We start from the raw sequence: 21,599 nt of genomic DNA, 5'->3' as shown, positions 1-21,599 counted from the left end.
GAGCACGGGCTGTGCATGTGTGCACGTACAGAAAGATCTACACAGATTACAGGGTGCCAACTTGAGATAGACCGCCAGGAAGCATCATACCGGCAGGTAACGCAAGAAACAACAAAATAAAGCCCTCTGCGTTCAGAAAGTACAGACAAAGATGAGTAACAGAACTTCTGAGGTGTCACTTTCACTCATGCCCTGTAGATACATGAGCCTTCAGGCCTATGGACAAACGCGCTCGGTCCGCCAAGGTCATTGAGGAGTTAGGAGTTATATAAACCGATCCTATACATCAAGCAGAAGAACATTAGCAGGTACACTGCCAACTTTGGAACCAAGGAGAAAGGTTCTTCTAATCCTGGCTCCAGCTGCACTGAAAATCTTGTGATCCTGGCCAAATGACTTGAGTTGGGTCCTTATTACGAGCGGCCATGTAAGTGGTGTGAACTCTATCACACATGATAAAATCCGACTCCTCCGAGTCAGAGTTGATTGATTCTGATAAATAGCACCCATTACTAGTTTTTGTAAGGGAATAACGTTGATTTGGTACTAATTATACCAAGAGCCTCGTGTTCAGGTATGTTCAGGTACATACCGGCTATTAGCCCCCTATAAAGATCAGTAGGTTTAACCTGCCGATATTTGTCGCAAACCTCATAATTGAAAAAAGTGGGTTCACAACAGTTACCAGGGCTCCTGATGTAACGAGTCCTATATCTCCCTCTGCTTAAAAATGTAAATATGTTTAAAATGTAATCATTTGTAAATAGAGTAACAAATGTATCCATCTAAATTGATATACATGAATGCAGTACTCCCACTACCCAGCTAAGACTGCACTATATGAAGTCCAACACACAGGCTCATGTATTATTATATACCACTGCAAATTCATTGACTGAATACTAACCACATCGAGGCTGACCGTCGAACCTGCACATGGAAAGTGCCCCAATAAGGGTGACCTGTGAAATCTGCAGATTCACACGGAGACTCCGGCTAGATGCAGCTGTCTAACACAAACGACAGGGTCCACTACCTTGAAAAAAAATGTTCTAGCAGAAGTCACAGCTTGTGAACAAGGCCCACTTTCGAAGATTCTTCACTGCCAATATTTCAATGAACTATAGGCGCGAAAGAGCCATGCAGAGCAGTCCTGAAAATATTGTGACAACACTGAAGTGGCAGGAGCTGCAAGTCAACCTAGGCATGGCCTGCTCTGTGGGCTAAGGGCACCAGTAATGGGTCAGCCAGCAACTCTGCAGGTCGTGACTATGACTTAAGTACAGCTGTATCCTAGCTCCTTCAAGGGTGCTTCTAGGCAGGACTGTGTCCAAGACTGGAAGGCAAGGGAGCTTCTGGGCAGGACTTTGTCCTAGAGTGGAAGGCAAGGGAGCTTTTGGACAGGACTTTGTCCTGTCCTAGAGTGGAAGGCAAGGGAGCTTTTGGACAGGACGTTGTCCTAGAGTGGAAGGCAAGGGAGCTTCTGGGCAGGACTTTGTCCTAGAGTGGAAGGCAAGGGAGCTTCTGGGCAGGACTGTGTCCTAGAGTGGAAGGCAAGGCAGCTTCTGGCCAGGACTGCGTCCTAGAGTGGAAGGCAAGGGAGCTTCTGGGCAGGGCAGCCTCCTAGAGTGGAATGCAAGGGACCTTCTGGGCATGGCAGCCTCCTAGAGTGGAATGCAAGGGACCTTCTGGGCAGGGCAAGACTTTGTCCAAAGAGTGAAAGCAAAGGGACCTTCTCGGCAGGACTGTGTCCTAGAGTGAAAGCAAAGGGAGGTTATTGGCAGGACTGTGTCCTAGAGTGGAAGGCAAGGGAGCTTTCGGGCAGGACTGTGTCCTAGAGCGGAAGGCAAGGGAGCTTCTGGGCAGGGCAGCCTCCTAGAGTGGAATGCAAGGGACCTTCTGGGCAGGGCTTTCTCCTAGAGTGGAAGGCAAGGGAGCTTCTGGGCAGGACTGTGTCATAGAGTGGAAGGCAAGAGAGCCTTTGGCCAACACTGAGTCCTATTGTGAAAGACAGGAGAGATTCTGGACAGGACTGTGTCCTAGAGTGGAAGGCAAGAGAGCTTCTGGGCAGGACTGTGTCCTAGAGTGCAAGGTAAGAGAGCTTCTGGGCAGGACTGCGTCCTACAGTGGAAGGAAATGGAGCTTCTGGGCAGGACTGTGTCCTAGAGTGGAAGGAAAGGGAGCTTATGGGCAGGACTTTGTCCTACAAAGGAATGCAAGGGAGCTTCTGGGCAGAACTGTGTCCTAGAGTGGAAGGCAGGGGACCGTCTGGGCAGGAATTTGTCCTAGAGTGAAAGTAAAGGGACCTTCTGGGCAGGACTGTGTCCTAGAGTGAAAGCAAAGGGAGGTTATGGGCAGGACTGTGTCCTAGAGTGGAAGGAAAGGGAGCTTATGGGCAGGACGGTGTCCTAGAGTGGAAGGCAAGAGAGCTTCCGGGCAGGACTGGGTCCTAGAGTGGAAGGAAAGGGAGCTTCTGGGCAGGACTGTGTCCTAGAGTGGAAGGTTCTGGGCAGGACTGTGTCTAGAGTGGAAGGCAAGGAAGATGTGGACAGGACTGTGTCCCAGCGTGGAAGACAAGGGAGCTTCTGGGCAGAACTGTGTCCTAGAGTGGAAGGCAAGGGAACTTCTGGCCAGGAATTTGTCCTAGAGTGCAACGCAAGGGAGCTTCCGGGCAGGACTGTGTCCTAGAGTGGAAAGAAAGGGAGCTTCTGGGCAAGACTGTGTCCTAGAGTGCCAGGCAGGGGGACTGTGTCCTACAGTGGAAGGCAAGGGAGCTTCTGGGCAGGAATAAGTCTTACAATAGACTCAATCCTGTCCCCGATGCTCCGCTGGCAGATCCCTTGGAGGACTTACTTCTGCCAGAAGCTCGATTGGCTGTGTGAAGGGTTGAGCCCCTCTAATACATGGGGTCGAGGGGACAAAGATTTGGACTGTGATAAACTGGCTGAGTTCCAGCACCGGCAAAACAGAGCAGTGGGTAAGAAAATGTGGGCTGTGAGAGAGAAAAGGAAATAAACATAAGGAGCTTGGATATCAGGCGTAGATGCACTAGCAGAGCCGGGCACTCAAAGTTCAAGAAGTGTGGAAATAGTGGTCTAACTTAAGGTGCATGACAGAGTTATGGTTGGTGTTAGTACTGGAACTGCGAGACAGGAAAAGGAACACCAGAAATCTAGGTCATTAGAGGAGCATTTTTAGATGCTACTCCTGAAATAGCAAGGGAGGTGCAGGAGCAGGACTGAGTTGCAATATCAAAGCTGTGTAGTATTGGAACACTTGGCAAAGTAAGTGATGAGTAGGCAAGTAACATCCCCACGAGAACACCTCACAAAAAGCTAGACAATGCCCACTGCTTCAGGCATGACCATCTGATTACGGACTGTGAGCGATAACAACCATATACCAAAGTATTACAAAGAATGCTTTCTTACCTGGCACCGGCAGGGCGTGGACCTGAGACCGCGATAAGAGTTCCAGAGGCTGCTCCCGTCCAGACACCCCATCTGAGGAGAAATAGGATTCACTCTCGTAAATAGTCTGAAGCATTTCGGCCAGCCCCGTAGCCTTGGGCATTAGCAGCATGCCAAACGAGTTCCCAATCACTACCAAAAAGTTGGCAGAAGGCCTGTTCACCTTTTCTGCCCAGCCAACCTCACTTCACATCCAAGGACTCAGACCCAGCACCCCAAAGCTTCAGTGCTTCTCAGGGAAACCAAGTAGAAGGGCCTAGCGGCAAGGCAGTCCTTAGGCCAGCAAGAAGTACCACCAAGGTTGGTAAGGCCCCGGTCCAGGTAAAATCACAATCACTTTAAACGGAGAACACGCTCAATGGGCACCCAGTGCTAGGGACTGAGAGGAGAAGCAATCAAAACTTGAACTTCAGCACTAGGAACGAAAGGAAGCGATTTCAGGAAGAACACCGGGGTCCCCAACATCTGGCAAGGCTGGCAGGCAAGTAACATCCATGGCGCATGCGAGCAAGGTGGGACATGACTGCGCTGCCCTGGTGCGTAGTCCAGCTGTGTGCAGACAGACACTAAGTCACTGCCACGGCAAGATCCTGCGACACCGTGGGTGGATCTAGATGGGCATCGTCCCTCCCACTGGCGAAGGCCTGGGATGTGTGTGTGGCATGATGGCGGGGCGGGAGGGGGGATATCAAAGAGCCATCCTTAGGCGGCACTGCGAGGGCCCCCACCGAACAGGGGCTTCACCGCCAGACAAGCACGTAGAGGCCGGCATCCAGGGCTCTCCCTGCTACTGCCAAACAACCAGCCTGCAAGGCCCAGCAAGACTGAAATAGAACCGGGGGAGGAGCCCGCTATAAATAGACGGGAGCATGCTCGGGGAATAAGGATTGTTCATGCAAACACAGGCAGCCAATAGACAGCTCCCTCGTGACCACTGGGCGAGGGAGGCCGCCGCAGTCAGAGGCAGCGAGAGAGAGGGAGATCTCTGTGTGTGTGTGTGTGTGTGTGTGTGAGAGAGAGAGTGTGAGACACAGGCGAGAACGGTAGAGACGAGCGTGGTAGGTAAGAGGCGAGACAGAGAGAAGAGAAAGGCATCGGAGAGAGGCCCTTCCAGAAGGAGAGAAGAGGAGGAAGAGATTCCGACCGGGTAGAGATGGGAAAGGTTCTGGATACAGTGCGAGACAAAAATGAAGGGCAAGCAAGAGAAGAGTAGGAGAGGGGATATGCTGGCGGAGAGAACGAGGGACCTAGAGGGAAAAGTGTATCCAGTCAGAGAGAAAGGTAACAAGGAATCTGAGATATAAGGAAAGATGACCGGAAATGGTTTAACTTCAAAACAAAGAGAAACAGGGAGGAGAACGCAGGAAATGGCAAATGAATAAACAAGCGAACAAGAAAAGTATAACAAAAAGACGATTGCAAGGTAAGTAAAGGGATTGAGTCGGAGGGGCTCAACAGGAAATAATTTAGATGTAAGGAGAAAGGGGGTATGAACTGATTAAGGGTGAAGAGAATGAGCTGAAAGTTTTATTAGGAGGAGACAGAAGGGACAGCGGAGATGGGGACGTGTAAGAAGACAAAGAAGTAGGGGGGGGGGGGGAGTGAAAGAATACACGTGCAAGTGTAGGGAGAATCCATGCGCCCAAAGACGAAGTGGGCAGGAGAAGCAATCTGTGCACATGGTTAGGAATCAATACAGCAGAGGGGCCGCTTCGTACAGGGAGAGACAGATCGGAGAGATCAAACTAGCCAGGCCTATGGTCAAGCTATGCAGAGGCGGGGAGAGGGTTGTAAAAGCAGCAGGCCACGCAGTTAAGAAGAGCGTGTCTTAGTGGAGGAGGAGGAGATGATACATGGCCTGTGGTTGGAGGGAGCAGACCATCCACATCAATATTCGAGGAGACAGTTCCCAAGTACTGTTCTTCGCCCCTTCCACTGTGGGTGAGGCCGTGCTCTAGCAGCACAGGCGAGGATGGCGTTGCCAAGGACCGTCGGGGGAGAAGGGGTGGAGGCGCAGGTATGGACCCTGGGGGGGAGGGGTGGGGGGTCACAGACCTAGGAAGGGAGTGGCAATGCGCTTGTAAATGAAGAGGGCAGGCTGTTCAAGGCAGTAGAGATTAGGTAAACGGGTCAAGTTCAAGTTCAAAAGACCTTTATTCGAATTTGATAAAATTCATAAAAGTACCGAACACAGCAAAGCACACATATACATATAATACAAAACAGTTATATAAATAGCATTCCATAATAACAAAGTAGTTCATACAGTGATTAAGCAGTAAATTTCATTATCTTATAAAATTTTTGCAGTAGTATCATTATGACTGATTCTGATTTCAAGGACTTTCCATAGTCTTGCGTGCACGTATGGCTAGTCTTAAAAAAGTGCTAGTGCGAAAGGTCAGTTCATCAGTGTCCAGGGTAAGCAGCAACATATAGGATTCCTGAAGTGTGAGAGGTCTGAATTTTCTAAAATATGGGGTTAAAAGCCATTTAGTATATCTCACATAAAATTTACAGAAAAACAGAAAGTGCAAATCATCTTGAGTGCTTATACCATCACAAGGGCAGGGGTTAAGATCTGTATAATGTCGGTACCCCAAGGAAAAGACAGCAAAAATTTCACAGTTCCTGCCCTTAGACGAAATAATAAAGATCGCTCCCAATTTGACATAGGGAGTGAGAGGTAAGATGGCATAATTTGCATACAGAGACCATTTCCTATGTATTTCTTGACCCCTGATTTCTGAGATTCTCTTCCAGGCCGTTCATTACGGTAAAGTGCATAAAGTGCCTTTTGGACCTCAAATTTATCCTTTAATTCGATAGCCGTTGGGTCAGTGAACAAGATACCTCTACCAATTTCATTAAGTGTTTTAAAAACTTCTTTAAACCAGGGGATCTGCATGTCATTTTCTCAATTTAGGCAGTCCTTAATGATGTTTTGTGTAAGGACGGCAGCCTCATTCCTCCAGATTCTAATCCAGAAGAGAGCTGGTCTTGCTTTGATAAAATCACTTATGAAGGGGAGGTTGAGTTCATTATGGCAGATAAAATTAGAAGAGGAGATCGGTGCACCCAGCAATTTTCTGCAGAAACGGTTTTCCTCTCTTTGGATGCTAATGCTGCTGACCGATCCCCAAACTTCGGCTCCATACGTGGCAACAGGAGAACACTGTGATTTAAAAATTTTAACAATAGCCTTTGTGGCGCCGATTTTCTTTGGGCGGGGGAGACTCAGGACAGAATTGTTGGCTTTCGAGAACTTGCTCGTGGCGTGGGCCACATGCCCACTCCACGAGCTGTTCGCAGCGAAAACCAACCCCAGATAAGGAAACTTATGGACAGATTCTAGTTTATCTGTTCCAATTCGAATTGTGCTGAGTTTCCTTTTGCCCGGCCCACAGGACATAATAAAAGACTTTTTAAAATTAACTTTCAGATCCAGTCCCTCCATAAAATTTACAAAACTATGTACAAGCAGACGTAGAGCGTTGGGTGTACGTGCCATAAGGACAGCGTCGTCTGCATATAAAAGCACGGGTAGGGGATTGCCTAGAATAATTGGGACATCAGGGGTAGCTTTCTTTAGACAATTGGACAAGCCGTTAATATAAATGATAAACAGCAGGGGTGCTAGAACGCACCCCTGTCTCACCCCCCTCCCTATCTTAATGGCTCCTGATACCTCTCCGCCCATCCCAATACGTACCCGTGCTTTCAGGTCAGTATGGAGATAGGCTAAGAATCTAACAAGAGTGGCATCAAGACCGTTCGACAGGAGAATTAACCAAAGCTTAGATCTGTTCACAAGATCGAATGCAGATGAAAGATCCATAAAAGTTAGGTAAGCAGGGGATGAGCGAGCAATGCAGTATTTGTCGATTATCAATTTTAGATTTAAACATTGCTCGACTGTTCCTACCCCGCTCCTGAACCCCATCTGGCAAGGGTCTAAGAAGTCAGAATCAGACGCCCATTCCAGTACCCTATTATAAATTATTCGTCCTAGTATTTTTAGAGTGTTATCCAGGAGGGAAATGGGACGATAATTTGCTGGGTCTGATCTGTCTCCCTTTTTATAAATGGGAACGATGATACTAGTAGCCCAGGTGGCAGGCATGGCTACTTGTGGGAGACTGTTAAAGATGTTAAGGAGTATTGGTGTCCAAAGCACAGCATTATATTTGATAATATCGATAGGGAAGCCGTCCGGTCCGGGCGCCTTATTACCTAGACTCTCTTTAATGGCTTTCCTGACTTCTAGGTCCGAAATCTCTAAGCCTTCTATTTGGCCCATATTGGGGAGAAGTTGCTCGTCAGAGGGGGCGGCGTAAATATTAGAAAAATGGGTCTCCCAGGCTGCACTGGTTATATTGCAGCTAATTTGTGTAAGCTCTTTGCCCATTTCCCTCGTTCTCCTGACAGCCGACCAAAATGGGGCGCTGCTACCCAGATTGGCACTGATGACCAGCTTATCCCAGTGTTCGGAGAGCAAGTTTGACTTCCTTTCCGATATTTTGTCTTTGTAGTTTTTCCTGGCAGCTCGAACTACATCTTTACATCTGGGTTTGGCAGAGAGGGCCTTTCTTAAATCTCTATTGGCCACGGAGCAAGATGTATCAAACCACCGTGGCTCTTTGTGTTCAGTAGGGAGTGGGACTGACAGGAGGATTTTTATATTTGAGCATAAAGCTTCAAAGTCTGATCAATTTTTCATTATTTGTGCTTGGGGAAGAGAGGCATTTCAGTAAATCGGGATGTGCCTCCTGGATCGTGTCTATGATGGCCCCACAGTCAATTCCCCTCCATTTAAGGCGAAGGCCGTCAATTGAGGGTGTAATATCCCTTGCCCCGTTTAAATTCATAAAAATTGGACTGGGTGCAAGATTAAAAATAGCTAGCAATGGGTTATGATCACTGAAAGACGTTTGCACCACAGAAGATTTAATTAAACAATCTGTTAACAGAGGTGATGTAAATATGTAATCGATAATTGAACCGTTATCCCTGCCCTTAAACGTGGGGGCATAGGGAAAATTCATATCATACCCTACACTCATTACATCAACAAGATTAAAATCAGAAAGTATGCTGATCAGTTCCAAACCCCTGCGGTCATTACAGTAATCAAGATTAGTAGATCCATAGTTCTCTATAAGTTTCACGTTAAAATCACCCCCAATCAGAATGCTAGTCTTGGTGTCTACTGACAAGGAACAATCAATCGTATTTAAAACCTTAGATAATGCAACAAAGTTTTTGTTCGGTACACCATAAAAATCATTATTATAAAAATTAATTAAATAAATTGTGGTCTTTGATTTCAGTTTATATTCCAGAATTTGAATATTGGGATTGGCAAGGTTATCTAGCTTCAGATCTCTAATTGTACCGCCTGCCAAAATTCTGATCCCCATAAAAAGACCACCCACTGCTCGGCCAAAGCTAGGTTTTACTGATGTCAGGCTGGAGCAGTGGTAGCCTTCAATATACAGATTATCAACAGCCCAAGTTTCTTGGAACATAAGTATGTCTGCATCATTAATTAGTTCAATCCAAGCAGGGTCCGAGAGCTTAGGTTCTAAACCTGCAACATTCCAGCTTAGAATTGATAGGCCATGTTTGAGTCCGTGTTTGACGAATGTACTCCCGGTATTCCCATTATCATGGTTGAGTGGTTCGTTAGAAATGGCCAGGATACTGTCCGACAATATAATTTCTGTAACAGCAGTTTTAACGTGGTGCAATACAGCTGGGGTTGTGGCACCCTCTGAGTTACAGGCTTTTGCATCGTTGCACATTTCTTTATTGGGGGATATACTTAGTCAATCCTGTTCGTCTAAAGATGATAAATAATCGAACCGATTGAAAGTAGGGATATTGTACATTGGCCTGACTTCGTTCATCTGTGCAAACTGGAACGGACTAGGGATTGGGTAAGGCCTATCTCTATAGTTACTCTGATGCATAGTTGGGGCTTGAAAGAGCTGCGGAGGGTTGGGGGTTAGGATTGGCATTGGGGGTTGTGGATGCCAGTTGCGGTTGTTGGAGTAAGCGACATTTGGGTTCTGATTCTGGACAAAAAGGGGTGATTTAATCCTTGCTCCAAAATTCGTATCCTGATGCGAATTACTGGGGAAATTAGTGGGGAAATTAACCGTGGCTTGTTCGGGGGGTATCAGATGTCGGTAGAAATATCCTAAGGGAAGGAGCGTGGTGTTGAATTCCCAGGGCGATGGTAAAGGGGCATTGGCAAGGGTTTTCTCTGCCCATTGTGGATTTCTAAAGCTTATGGTGAGACAGTCACCCTCAAATTTTTTCCTGAGTGGTCCAATCCAACCCACTCGCTGTGTGTTAATAATCTCCCTTGCACCATCAATAGGGTAATTGCAGTTAGCAATTAGCCAGTGCAAGGTTTTGTTTTTAAGTGATGTGGGATTTTCATCCTGATCCTTTCTTAATTTGGTGACATTTACTAACACTAGTACATATGCGCCGCATTCCGGTCGGAGGTTAATGCGGGCAGGAACTTGTCTAGGTGTTTTTGGAGTGGGTTGGGCCGGGATAAGGTTGCTTGTTGAAGTTGCAGGGTGACCTGTGGTGCTCACATTTGGAGGTTTAGTATTGGTGATGGTATTAGTGCCAGGGTCCTTCCTTTTGTCTGTTGGTGCGCTATTGGTGTGCGATGTTGCTGCTTTTTGTTTGGTAGTTGGACCATTGGCCAGTGCGGCAGGTGCAGCTTTGTGTGCGTTATTTGGGATAGTTGGAGGTGCTTGTGGAATATTTGTTTTGGGGCCTGCTATTTTGGTGGTGTTGCTGTTATTTGTACTTATTGCAGGACCTTCCTTTAGGAAATTCTTAAGGGGGCTACTCAATTCAGCTAGTTGTTTTTCTATTCGAGTAAGAAAACAAGTTACTTACCTGTAACTTTGGTTCCCCAGTATTGGTAACTTTCATAGATTCCCATGCTTTGTATCATTCCCCGTCGTCGGACTGGGAGTCTCGGTAATAAAAAATATCATAGTAGTAGGTACAAAAGAGAAAGGAAAGGCTTAGGCCTCATTCCCTTTTGTAACATATCAGCCTCTTTTTGTAAAAGAGACCAAACTCTAGGCGTCAGCCAATCAGAAGAGCCTCACCCTTAGAACCTTCCTGAAGGAACCTCAGAGCCTCAGATTTTCGTAGCCGTAGAGTGCTAGACACCATACTTGCTGAAGGCTGAGCTTTCCCCGGGGAGGTGGGTGGGCGCATGGGAATCTATGAAAGTTACCAATACTGGGGAACCAAAGTTACAGGTAAGTAACTTGTTTTCTTGCCCCAGTATTGGAACTTTCATAGATTCCCATGCTTTGTATCAGAATAGCAAGCAGTAAAACATCATAAACACATTTTGTAAAGCAGTACATTATCACATTAGCAAGAAATTACAAAATGTGTCACCCCTGGAAGGTGGGATAGAAAGGAAAGCTCACCCATCACTTGAAGAGGTTTCTCAGGACAGCTTGGCCCACAGCCGCATCATCCTGCTGCAAGGATTCTAAGCAATAATGCTTAGTGAACGTGTGTACGCTGCTCCAGGTAGCAGCCCTGCAGATGTCTTTGACATGGACCCCCGCAAAGAGGGCCGAAGAAGAAGCCACCGACCTTGTCGAGTGAGCGCGGATCCTGCCCACCAGAGGTTTTCCTGCTAACTGGTGGCAATGCAGAATGGCACTTGAAATCCATCTCGAGATCCCCTGCTTGGACAGAGGGAGACCCTTGTTTGGACCGCCGAAGGCAATGAATAATTGCGAAGATTTCCTAAAGTCCTTGGTGCGGTCTATGTAGAACTTCAGACATCGTTGCAAATCGAGAGTGTGCAATGTCTTTTCTGCTGGAGTGACTGGGTTCGGAAAAAATGTTTTAAGTATGACTGGTTCATTTAAATGAAAGTCAGTGGGGACTTTTGGAATGAATTTTGGGTTCGTCCTTAAGATGGTAGTGTTCTTTTTGAATTGCAAAAATGGTTCTTGGATAGTCAGGGCCTGTATTTCCCCCACTCGCCTCGCTGACGTGAGGGCCAAGAGTAGAGCTAACTTCCACGATAAGAACTTTAGGTCTGAGCGGTGAATTGGTTCAAAGGGTCTTTTCATTAGCTGAGCTAGGACTAAGTTCAGATGCCACGTTGGAGGAGGAGATCGCACTGGTGGATAAACCCTGAACAGACCTTTGAGGAATTGCTTGACAATTCTCGCAGACCACAAAGAAGGACCCGAGTCCGCCCTTCTGAATCTCGAAATCGCCGCTAAATGAACCTTGATGGTAGAATGGGACAGATTAGACTTAGCCAGCGAGAGCAGGTAAGGCAGGAGTTGATGAGGTTGTGACATGAAAGGATCAATCTTTTCTTTATTGCACCAAATACAAAATCTCTTCCACTTTAATCTGTATGTTTTGTTCGTGGACGGAGCCCTCGCCTGAGAGAGGATGTCTTTGACCTCAGTGGAAAGAGGAACATTCATGTATTCTCGCTGGTCAGGAGCCATGCGGTCAGGTGCAACGACCTTGGGTCTGGATGCCAAACCTGCCCTCCGGACATTGCCAAGAGATCCGGAACGTCCTCTAGCATTATCGGAGGTACCAGCGATAGCAGATGTAGTTCGGTGTACCAGAATTGTCTTGGCCATGCCGGGGCTATTAGGATGAGTTTGCATGGTTCCGTTTTCATCTTCCTGATGAGTCGAGGAAGCAGGGGGATCGGTGGAAATGCATAGAGGAACCTCCCCGTCCAGGCTATTGACAGGGCATTGCCCAACGAGCCTTGGTGATGGAACCTGCTGGCGTAGGCTGGACACTTTCTGTTGGTTGGAGTCGCAAAAAGGTCCACCTCTGGTGTGCCCCATTGTTGAAAGAGTAGATCCAGAACCTGTTGCTTCAGCTCCCACTCGTGAGTGACTGAGGTGAGTCTGCTCAGCCTGTCTGCGCCTTCGTTGAGCACTCCTGGTAAGTGCTCCGCCCTCAGAGAAATTCCGTGAAGAATCGTCCATTCTAGAATCTGTTGAGCCTCCCGTGACAAGGGAAGTGATCTGGTCCCTCCCTCCTTGTTCACATAATGCATAGCCGTGGTGTTGTCTGTCCTGACTAGCACCTGTGAACCCCGGAGACGCGGAAGAAAGGCTTGAAGGGCCAGCCTTATTGCTCTCAGCTCCAACAGGTTGATGTGTAACTTTTGGTCGCTTGGGGACCAATGGCCGCTGACCTGCAGGTCCTGCATCACGGCTCCCCATCCCTCCAGTGACGCATCCGTCGTCAGTACGTGAGGCGATGGAACGCTTGCGAAGGATAGACCTCGGCATAAGTTCTGTTGATTTGACCACCAACGCACTGCATCCTGCATGTCTCGAGTGACCAGCACTTTGTCGTCGAACGATCCGTGCACTTGTTGCCACTGAAGGTCCAGTTGCTCCTGTAGGGGGCGCATCCGGAGCCTGCAGTGCGGGATCAGGGGGATACAGGATGACATTACCCCCAGCAGCGACTTGTAGCTGCGTACAGAAAGACACTTTTTTCTTTGAAGGTTTCCTGCTAGTGTCTGCAGTTTCTGAATCCTCTCTTGAGTCGGATAGGCTTTGGAAAGCTGCGAATCCAGCATTGCTCCGAGGAACCGAGCCCTCTGAGACGGCAGCAGCGTGGACTTGTCTCTGTTCAAGGTGAGACCCAGATTGTGAAACAGAGTGGTGCAAGCCTGCACCGCGTCCTGCGCTAATGTCTTGGTTGGGGCCTTCAGTAACCAATCGTCCAGGTAGGGGAAGACCTGGAAGTGGTGTTTTCGCAGGAATGCTGCGACAGGTGCCAGCACCTTCGTAAAAATCCTTGGAGCAGAGCGAAGGCCGAATGGCAAGACTCTGAACTGAAAATGGCTCTTGGCTACTGTGAAGCGTAGGAACCTTCTGTGCGCTGGGTGAATTGGGACATGGAAGTAAGCGTCCTCCAGGTCGAGTGTGGCCATATAATCCCCCGGGTTGATCATCTTCAAAACATCCTGCAGGGATACCATCCTGAAGGATAGGGAGATGAGATAGGCATTTAGCTCCCTGAGGTCGAGGATGGGACGCCATTTGTCTCGCGTTTTCCTCACCAGGAAGAACCTGGAGTAGAAGCCCTGGCCCCGTTGACTCGAGGGGACCGGTTCTACCGCTCCCTTGCGGAGCATCTGTTGAACCTCTAGCCGTAGGAGATGAAGATGACGCGATGGTATGGCTGATGGGGGTCTGGGTGGAGGGACTTCCGTAAACTCTAAAGTATGTCCTCGCTTGATTATGTTGAGCACCCAACGGTCCGATGTAATTTGGGACCAATTCAGAAGGAATTTTGACACCCTGCCTCCAACTGATGATCTCTTGGAGGAGGGAACAGTAGGCAGAGCCAGGAGGCCGCTATTGGCGTTTAGATGAGTCCCGTCCACGGGCAGCCTGCTTGCCCTTATTGTATGGCCGTGTATAACCAGAGGACTGGCCCTGTCTTTGCTGGTAGGATTGGCGATTTGGTTGGTATCCAGAGCTGGTCGAAGAGTAGCGCTGTTGTTGATATGCGCCCCTGTAAGTGCCACCTCTGCCTCTCGTGCCCCTAAAAGGAGTTTTGCGGTACTGGAGCGTTCCCAACGATCTAGCCGTCTCTGTGTCCTTTTTTATCTCCTGAAGGGTGTCGTCGATTAGTTTGCCGAAGAGTGCCTCGCCATCAAAAGGAAGATCCAGGACCTTATTTTGGATCTCTGGTCTAAACCACGTCGCTTTTAGCCACCCCTGGCGCCTTAACACTGCCGCTCCTGCCAAAGCTCTGAAGGACGTAGTGGCAATGTCCATGGCACAATCTATGATCTCCATGGAGACCGCTTCACCTTCTTGCAAGGTCTTCTTGGCTTCCAGTCCCGATTCTGGAGGAAGTTGATCCAAATAAGGAGCTATATCGCACCACAACTGGCGATCATATCGTCCCAGTATCGCCAAAGCATTGGCTGCGCGAACCAGAAGGCTAGCGATGGATGAAAATCTCTTGCCTGTGCTGTCCAACCGACGTCCATCCTTATCAGGAGGAGCCGTTAAGGGTGCCGAAGGGTTCCGTGACTTCCTTTGCGCCGCCTGTGAGATTACAGAGTCCGGCCTAGGATGACCTGTCAGGGCAGCCGGTCCATCCTCCGGCGCTTTATACTTCTTGTCAAGGCGCGGTAGCACAGGGATTACCGTGGCTGGGTTTTTCATGGTCTTTAACCCCTCCTCCCATATATGGTCCACAATCGGAATGGACCTCGTAGACTTACGGTGAGTGTCTTTAAAGTCATACAAGAAACAATCCGTTGTTTGCGCAGGCAAGACCAACTTAAATCGGCCGGCTGCCCGTTCCATCAGTTGGTGAAAACTACCGATGTCAGCAGGAGGAGAATCGCCTAGGTCCTGGTGTGGCGATGCTTGATCCGGGTGGACGTAATCATGGTATTCATCTCCATCCTGATCTGAGTCCGGACGATTATCGGAAGACACATCTGTGTCATTATCCTGATCCCTATCCGGATCATCTGCTGGATCAGAAGGAGTCTGGGGCAGTGGCCGCTGTGGTTGAGGAGGAGACTGCACCGGGTGCATAGGTGGGACAATTGAAGAGTGGCCCCGAACCGGAGTTGATGGAATAGATCTTCTCGGAGCTGGGCGCTCAGCCTTGGATTTATAGTCATGCAACATCTTATGCAGGTCATGTAGGAAGGATGTCGGGACTGAAACCATGCCCTGTGATTCATACTCCCTTGGCTCATCAGTTTGTGGGTAGTAACCGCCACCCTGTTCATATGCTTCCTCCGAGTCAGTTTCTTGACTTTTAATGAGTAGTTGCGAAGGGCTATTCGCATAATCAAAGCCATCCTGACCGTCTCCCTCAGAGTCCTCCTGATCTAGCAACAGTGTGGGAGGTAATGATGGCACTCTCCTTGGGGACGTCATTTCAGGCGTGATCCTTGTAAGAGAAATCGTCACCCTCCTCTCTGCAGCCAATATTGTAGGCTGCTCCGTCGATGCCGGTGAAATCCTCGTCGACGAGATAGGAATGGAGGAAGTCGTCGTCGACGCCACCGTCGACGAGCTCGCCGTCGATGTTGAAATCGTTGTCGTCGTCGAAGCACTCGTCGACGACATGACCGTCGTCGACACCGTCGTCGACACCGTCGTCGACGGCGTCGTCGTCGATGAGCCCGTCGTCGTCGGTATCGCCGTCGTCGCCACCACCGTCGACGGCTTCTTCGTCGACGACGTCTTCACCTTCGCCGACGATATCGTCGGCATACTGTCCGTCGACGCTGCAGTCGTCGAGGTCTTCTTCGACGACGACGGCGCCTTAGCCGTCGACGCTCCCGTCGACGAGCCCGTCGAGGGAACCAATTGGATCTTGGGCTTCATTTTCGTCGTCGACGGAGCCACCGTCGACGATGTCTTCGTCGTAGAGGACTTGGAACTCCTCTCAGAAGAATGTGAAGAGGGTTTCTTGAAGGCTGGGTCTGTCTTCTCACCCTTAGGAGGCGTAACCAATTCAGTCTTGCCCGACCCACTGCGGTGGGGGGAACCTCCTGAACCCCGGCCATCAGACTCACTGGGGGTCTTCCTTGAAGCCTTAGAGGGGCGCCCAGTAGAGGAAGAGGGGGAACCTCTACCCCTTTTCACTGACCTCTTAGAAGAAGCGCAGGACACTGATTCCTCCTCATCACTGGAAACTCCATGTTTCCTCTCCTTCTGCCTCTGCAACCATGTCAGAAGCCTTCCAGCACGATCTCTCAAGGTCTTGGTGGAGAGAGTGCGGCAAATTCGACAGTCCTCTGCCTTGTGATCAGGATACAGGCAGTAAATGCAATCCTTGTGTTTGTCTTCCACAAACAGCCTCTTCTTACCACAGGTGGAACAGGGTTTAAAAAGGGCTTTTTTCTTCCCAACTTCAGCCATTTTGATGAAGAAAGGTGTTTCCTGAAGAATCTGAAGAAAAATCTGAAGAAATATCTAAATAAATGAGTTCAAAAGAGTAGAAATAGAGCAGAGCTCAATGGAGACTCCCTAGCACAACGTGCGGTAGAAAATCTGAGGCTCTGAGGTTCCTTCAGGAAGGTTCTAAGGGTGAGGCTCTTCTGATTGGCTGACGCCTAGAGTTTGGTCTCTTTTACAAAAAGAGGCTGATATGTTACAAAAGGGAATGAGGCCTAAGCCTTTCCTTTCTCTTTTGTACCTACTACTATGATATTTTTTATTACCGAGACTCCCAGTCCGACGACGGGGAATGATACAAAGCATGGGAATCTATGAAAGTTCCAATACTGGGGCAAGCCTATTTTCAATGGGGGATAAATAAATACTTAATAGTTCCCCCAGTCTTTCCAGCAAAGGGTCGTATGCCTTATCTGTGTTATCATTAGTATCCATTGTTCTACCCTGCTGAACCATTTCACTTTCATCCCCCTGAGATATTACCGTAACCCTGGTCGTGTTGTGGTTAGGGACAGAATTGGTATTTTTCCCAGATTTCCTTTGTGCCGGGCCATATTTCCTGACCATGGTGATCCGGGGCTTTGGTGCGTGTGATTTCTGTTTTTGAACTGCACCCTCTCGCCTACCTCTCAGTTGCCTGGTGTTATCAGCAGATTTTACTTTGGGAGAGGGGTTGATGGGTAGATCAGGGGTTTTTTCCAAGTCTGTGCTAATATCGGTGTCTGAATCTAACAGGGGAATGGAGGCTGAGAGGTTAACCTCGCTGGGGATGGTGTGAATGTCAGCACATACGTCAAGTAGGGGTCTGATGTTATTAGGCATAGCCTGTGCAGGTGTGGTGGCGGTGGCAATAAGGCCGAGTGAGGAACGTTTGGCATGTGCCAGATCTTGTGATACCCTGCGTTCTAAAAGGCTAATGCCCTGATTGATGGCATCATTGGCCTTCGTTATAAAAAGGTCAATGGGGCCGGTCACAGTGGCAGCTGTTATGCTGCGGGTGCCCCTTGGGGACATGCTGACAATTGCTTGCCCTTATTCAGAGAAATGGGTTGCTACGCGGAACAACAGACACAATTGTCAATGACAACTAGCAAAATAGCAAATAGTCCCAACAGTGTTTTCTGTATCCACAGTTCCCAAATAGAGGTTGCCCAGTGGGCCAAAAGAAAGTACCTTATAGAAATGGCGATGGGGGGTGGCCCCGTCCCGTCCTCCTCGTGCCTCTGAAGGCCACAGAGGGCCCGCCCTTTGCCCGGGCTTAGCCCCGGGCGTTCCCGCGCGCGACTCGCGGGGGCGAGGGGGGTGTCAGCGTTTTACCAGCGCCTCCGGGCGCTTCAAGCACGTCACGGGCGCGCTGGTGCCCCAGGGGCTGCTGGGGATTGTGGTCCGTAGCTCCCGGTGCCTCCCGGAATTATTTCCGCCGTTTCCCTCACGGCTCTTCACTGCCCGATGGCGAAACAGTTATGGCAAAGGCTGGTGTCCCCCCTGGTCTCGTGGGGGTCAGCGTTTTACCAGCGCCTTCGGGCGCTTCAAGCACGTCACGGGCGCGCTGGTGCCCCAGGGGCTGCTGGGGATTGTGGTCCGTAGCTCCTGGTGCCTCACGGAATTATTTCCGCCGTTTCCCTCACGGCTCTTCACTGCCCGATGGCGAAACAGTTATGGCAAAGGCTGGTGTCCCCCCTGGTCTCGTGGGGGTCAGCGTTTTACCAGCGCCTCCGGGCGCTTCAAGCACGTCACGGGCGCGCTGGTGCCCCAGGGGCTGCTGGGGATTGTGGTCCGTAGCTCCCGGTGCCTCCCGGAATTATTTCCGCCGTTTCCCTCACGGCTCTTCACTGCCCGATGGCGAAACAGTTATGGCAAAGGCTGGTGTCCCCCTGGTCTCGTGGGGGTCAGCGTTTTACCAGCGCCTCCGGGCGCTTCAAGCACGTCACGGGCGCGCTGGTGCCCCAGGGGCTGCTGGGGATTGTGGTCCGTAGCTCCCGGTGCCTCCCGGAATTATTTCCGCCGTTTCCCTCACGGCTCTTCACTGCCCGATGGCGAAACAGTTATGGCAAAGGCTGGTGTCCTCCCTGGTCTCGTGGGGGTCAGCGTTTTACCAGCGCCTCCGGGCGCTTCAAGCACGTCACGGGCGCGCTGGTGCCCCAGGGGCTGCTGGGGATTGTGGTCCGTAGCTCCCGGTGCCTCCCGGAATTATTTCCGCCGTTTCCCTCACGGCTCTTCACTGCCCGATGGCGAAACAGTTATGGCAAAGGCTGGTGTCCCCCCTGGTCTCGTGGGGGTCAGCGTTTTACCAGCGCCTCCGGGCGCTTCAAGCACGTCACGGGCGCGCTGGTGCCCCAGGGGCTGCTGGGGATTGTGGTCCGTAGCTCCCGGTGCCTCCCGGAATTATTTCCGCCGTTTCCCTCACGGCTCTTCACTGCCCGATGGCGAAACAGTTATGGCAAAGGCTGGTGTCCCCCCTGGTCTCGTGGGGGTCAGCGTTTTACCAGCGCCTCCGGGCGCTTCAAGCACGTCACGGGCGCGCTGGTGCCCCAGGGGCTGCTGGGGATTGTGGTCCGTAGCTCCCGGTGCCTCCCGGAATTATTTCCGCCGTTTCCCTCACGGCTCTTCACTGCCCGATGGCGAAACAGTTATGGCAAAGGCTGGTGTCCCCCCTGGTCTCGTGGGGGTCATCATTTAGCTAGGAAGAAGAGACCAGGGAAATTATGCAACTCCTTCAGACAACCGTCGCATAACAGCTGTAATCTTTCAGCATAACGTCGGTGCCTCAAACTGCTATACTGTTAGTCTCACCCTAGGTTCTGTAACGCTGGGCCTAGAGGGATCCGTCAAACAAACACAGATGTCCAAGGTAGCCTTCACCTGATTTCAAACCTACCGTACCTCACTATGGCGTTAGAGAAAATGGCCGTATGACAAACCCATGACTTGGCTAGCACTTTCATAAATGCAGGCTGGGCTCAGGAATGCAGGAAACTATACGTCGTTTTTTTTCTTTTGATTAAAAAAAAACCAAGTTATGAGGGGTTTAAAACGGCATTTAAAATTATAAAATGACCATAACATTTGGGATGTAATGGTGCTACCAGCGTAGGAGCTATAATTTAGTAACTTACTATGCACTTGCATGCTATATGGTGACATACGTCCTGTGGAGTACAGGGCATTTTCCATACAGCTCTAGGACTCATTATGCAGCCCGTGTGGGTGCTCAAACTTTATCAACACAACTTTATTTTATTTTAGAAGACCATGGGCAATTATGTAAAGGGACAGAGATACTGGTAGGTTCAGCACTATGATATTTTTTTAAGTCCTATTATTGTGGCAGATAAATCAAATCTATGAAATGAAAACAGCATTCTTCTAATATGACAAAGGCCCCAATTCATGGTGTTTGACAAATCACAGACTACTCATTTTACAGCTCTGAAATGGAGGAGGGGCAAACATATATAACACATGTACAGAATCTGGAATGTACGCAGTGAAACATGCATCACAAACAGCTCTGAGGTCATAAACACTGTCACTATTTGCATAATGCAGAAACTAGAGAGAAAACACACCAGCATGCAGTCCTGTGCACACTCAAGGTGCGCTATCCACAACCTAGCACCAAGAGATAGTGAACCAGCGTAGCAGTAAAACTTGAGAAAGAAGTCTGTTGAAATAGGTCTCCTTGGTCCCTACTCGTTCCCCTTCAGGTTGGAGCACTGCATAGTCCCTGAGAGGGAGTATTGTGTAGGAGAGCGAACCTACAGTGTACGGTTTTCATTTTTCCTTACCACGTGGTCATGCTCTCCCCTCCATCCCAACTAGTATGGAATCCGATTTCACAGCAAAAATGTTGACTGGACTAGATAGTATAAGTGACAGGGCTATGTGACAAAACGCTGGGTAGACATTTTAAGTCAAACATGGCATTAGGTTCGAAAGAAGCTTTGCCCTATATAAACATTGCAAAGCTACAGCTGGATAGTAATTTTTACAAAAACGGGCAAAAGTGACCCAAGTATAGCATTTAATAAAAATATGGCAGACTGCTTCTGGGACTACAGTTGTTTTTGGGCTGAGGGACCTCAGAGACTCGATAAAATTATGCTCTAGGAACAAAGAGTGTACAATGTTTCCTTAGCCGAGGAACCAATGGGTCTATGTTGAAATGCAAGAAAATCTATTCCATATCTATAAACTTTCATCAATGCTTTGGAATAAAAGACAAATTTATTCAGTCCAATGCCTTAAGCTTGCCAATTTCTCAGGCAGAGGTGATCCGCACAACAAAGACCATCTTCAAAATTAACAAACATGTCAAAAGCAGCAATTGGATGAAAAAAGCTATCCGTTATAGAACCTAGAACAACATTAAGGTCCCGCTATCGAGCTTGTTCGAGTAAATTGCGCAAGGCATCAAAATGCCTTTTCGCTACATTTTGCTGCTTCACTGTTATGTGCAAAGCTACCATCCGGCCAATTGAGATGAACCGCCATGGCTGTAAGGAAGTGTTAACAGAAATCAATTGCGGTCCCATTGTAAGCCAAAAGAGCAATGAAAGAAAAATCATCCTTTAGAAATGCCTTCAATGGAGTTTGAGATCTCAAGAACTTAGCTGCAAAATCTGAGCCCTGCTTTTCTACTGGTTCTTGTGGAATCTTTTCCAGAAGCTTGCATGATAGCAACATTATCAGAGGTAACCAGGGGTACACCAACTTGTGATTCAGGAGCTAGGCTCCAAAGTAAAATAAAAGTAAAGAATAAACTGTCCCCCCCCTCCGTCCACCCTTCCTCTGCACTTCCCCCTCTAGTAACAGATCTGAAACCAGAGGAAGCATCAGAAAACATATGTGAGAAGCAGGCGATCCAAAAAAACAAATCTGGCAAAAGAAAAGCCCCATATCGACAGCATGAGGCTCTTAGGATCCCTGGATCTCTTTTTTCAGAGAGGTTCAGTGTATGGGGTATGCGAATGAATAGATGCAGCAGCAACCCCACCTAATCTAATCAGGGAGCTTCCCCCAGAAACCAGGCAGACTTGCGAGTCACAACACAGTGAAATGCGGCTTGTCTAGCAAAGAAATTCTTTGAGAGGACAAGCAGAGGTTGGTTAAACTGTCAAAATTACTTTGT

At 49.0% G+C, this 21,599-nt stretch overlaps 1 protein-coding gene across 18 annotated transcripts in view; it reads right to left on the bottom strand.

Annotated features, from left to right (window-relative positions):
• Positions 1-21,599, bottom strand: part of HDAC5 (histone deacetylase 5) — a 1,827,433-nt gene that overhangs the window by 1,138,900 nt on the left and 666,934 nt on the right. For 8 of the 18 annotated variants that reach the window (XM_086923942.1, XM_086923931.1, XM_086923932.1 and 5 more), the window contains exon 4: positions 3,432-3,503. The exons of 2 other annotated variants lie outside the window; for them this stretch is intronic. In XM_086923942.1, the coding sequence (XP_086780068.1) occupies positions 3,432-3,503 (72 nt within the window). Of the gene's footprint in view, positions 1-3,431; positions 3,694-21,599 lie in introns of those variants that run through there. 8 more of the 18 variants (XM_086923927.1, XM_086923928.1, XM_086923938.1 and 5 more) reach the window with 1 other exon arrangement.

Source organism: Lissotriton vulgaris, chromosome 5 (assembly GCF_964263255.1).
Source record: "Lissotriton vulgaris chromosome 5, aLisVul1.2, whole genome shotgun sequence".
Lineage (NCBI taxonomy): Eukaryota > Metazoa > Chordata > Amphibia > Caudata > Salamandridae > Lissotriton > Lissotriton vulgaris.
The sequence above is the reverse complement of the archived record's forward strand: the minus strand, read 5'-3'. Positions and strand labels throughout refer to the sequence as shown.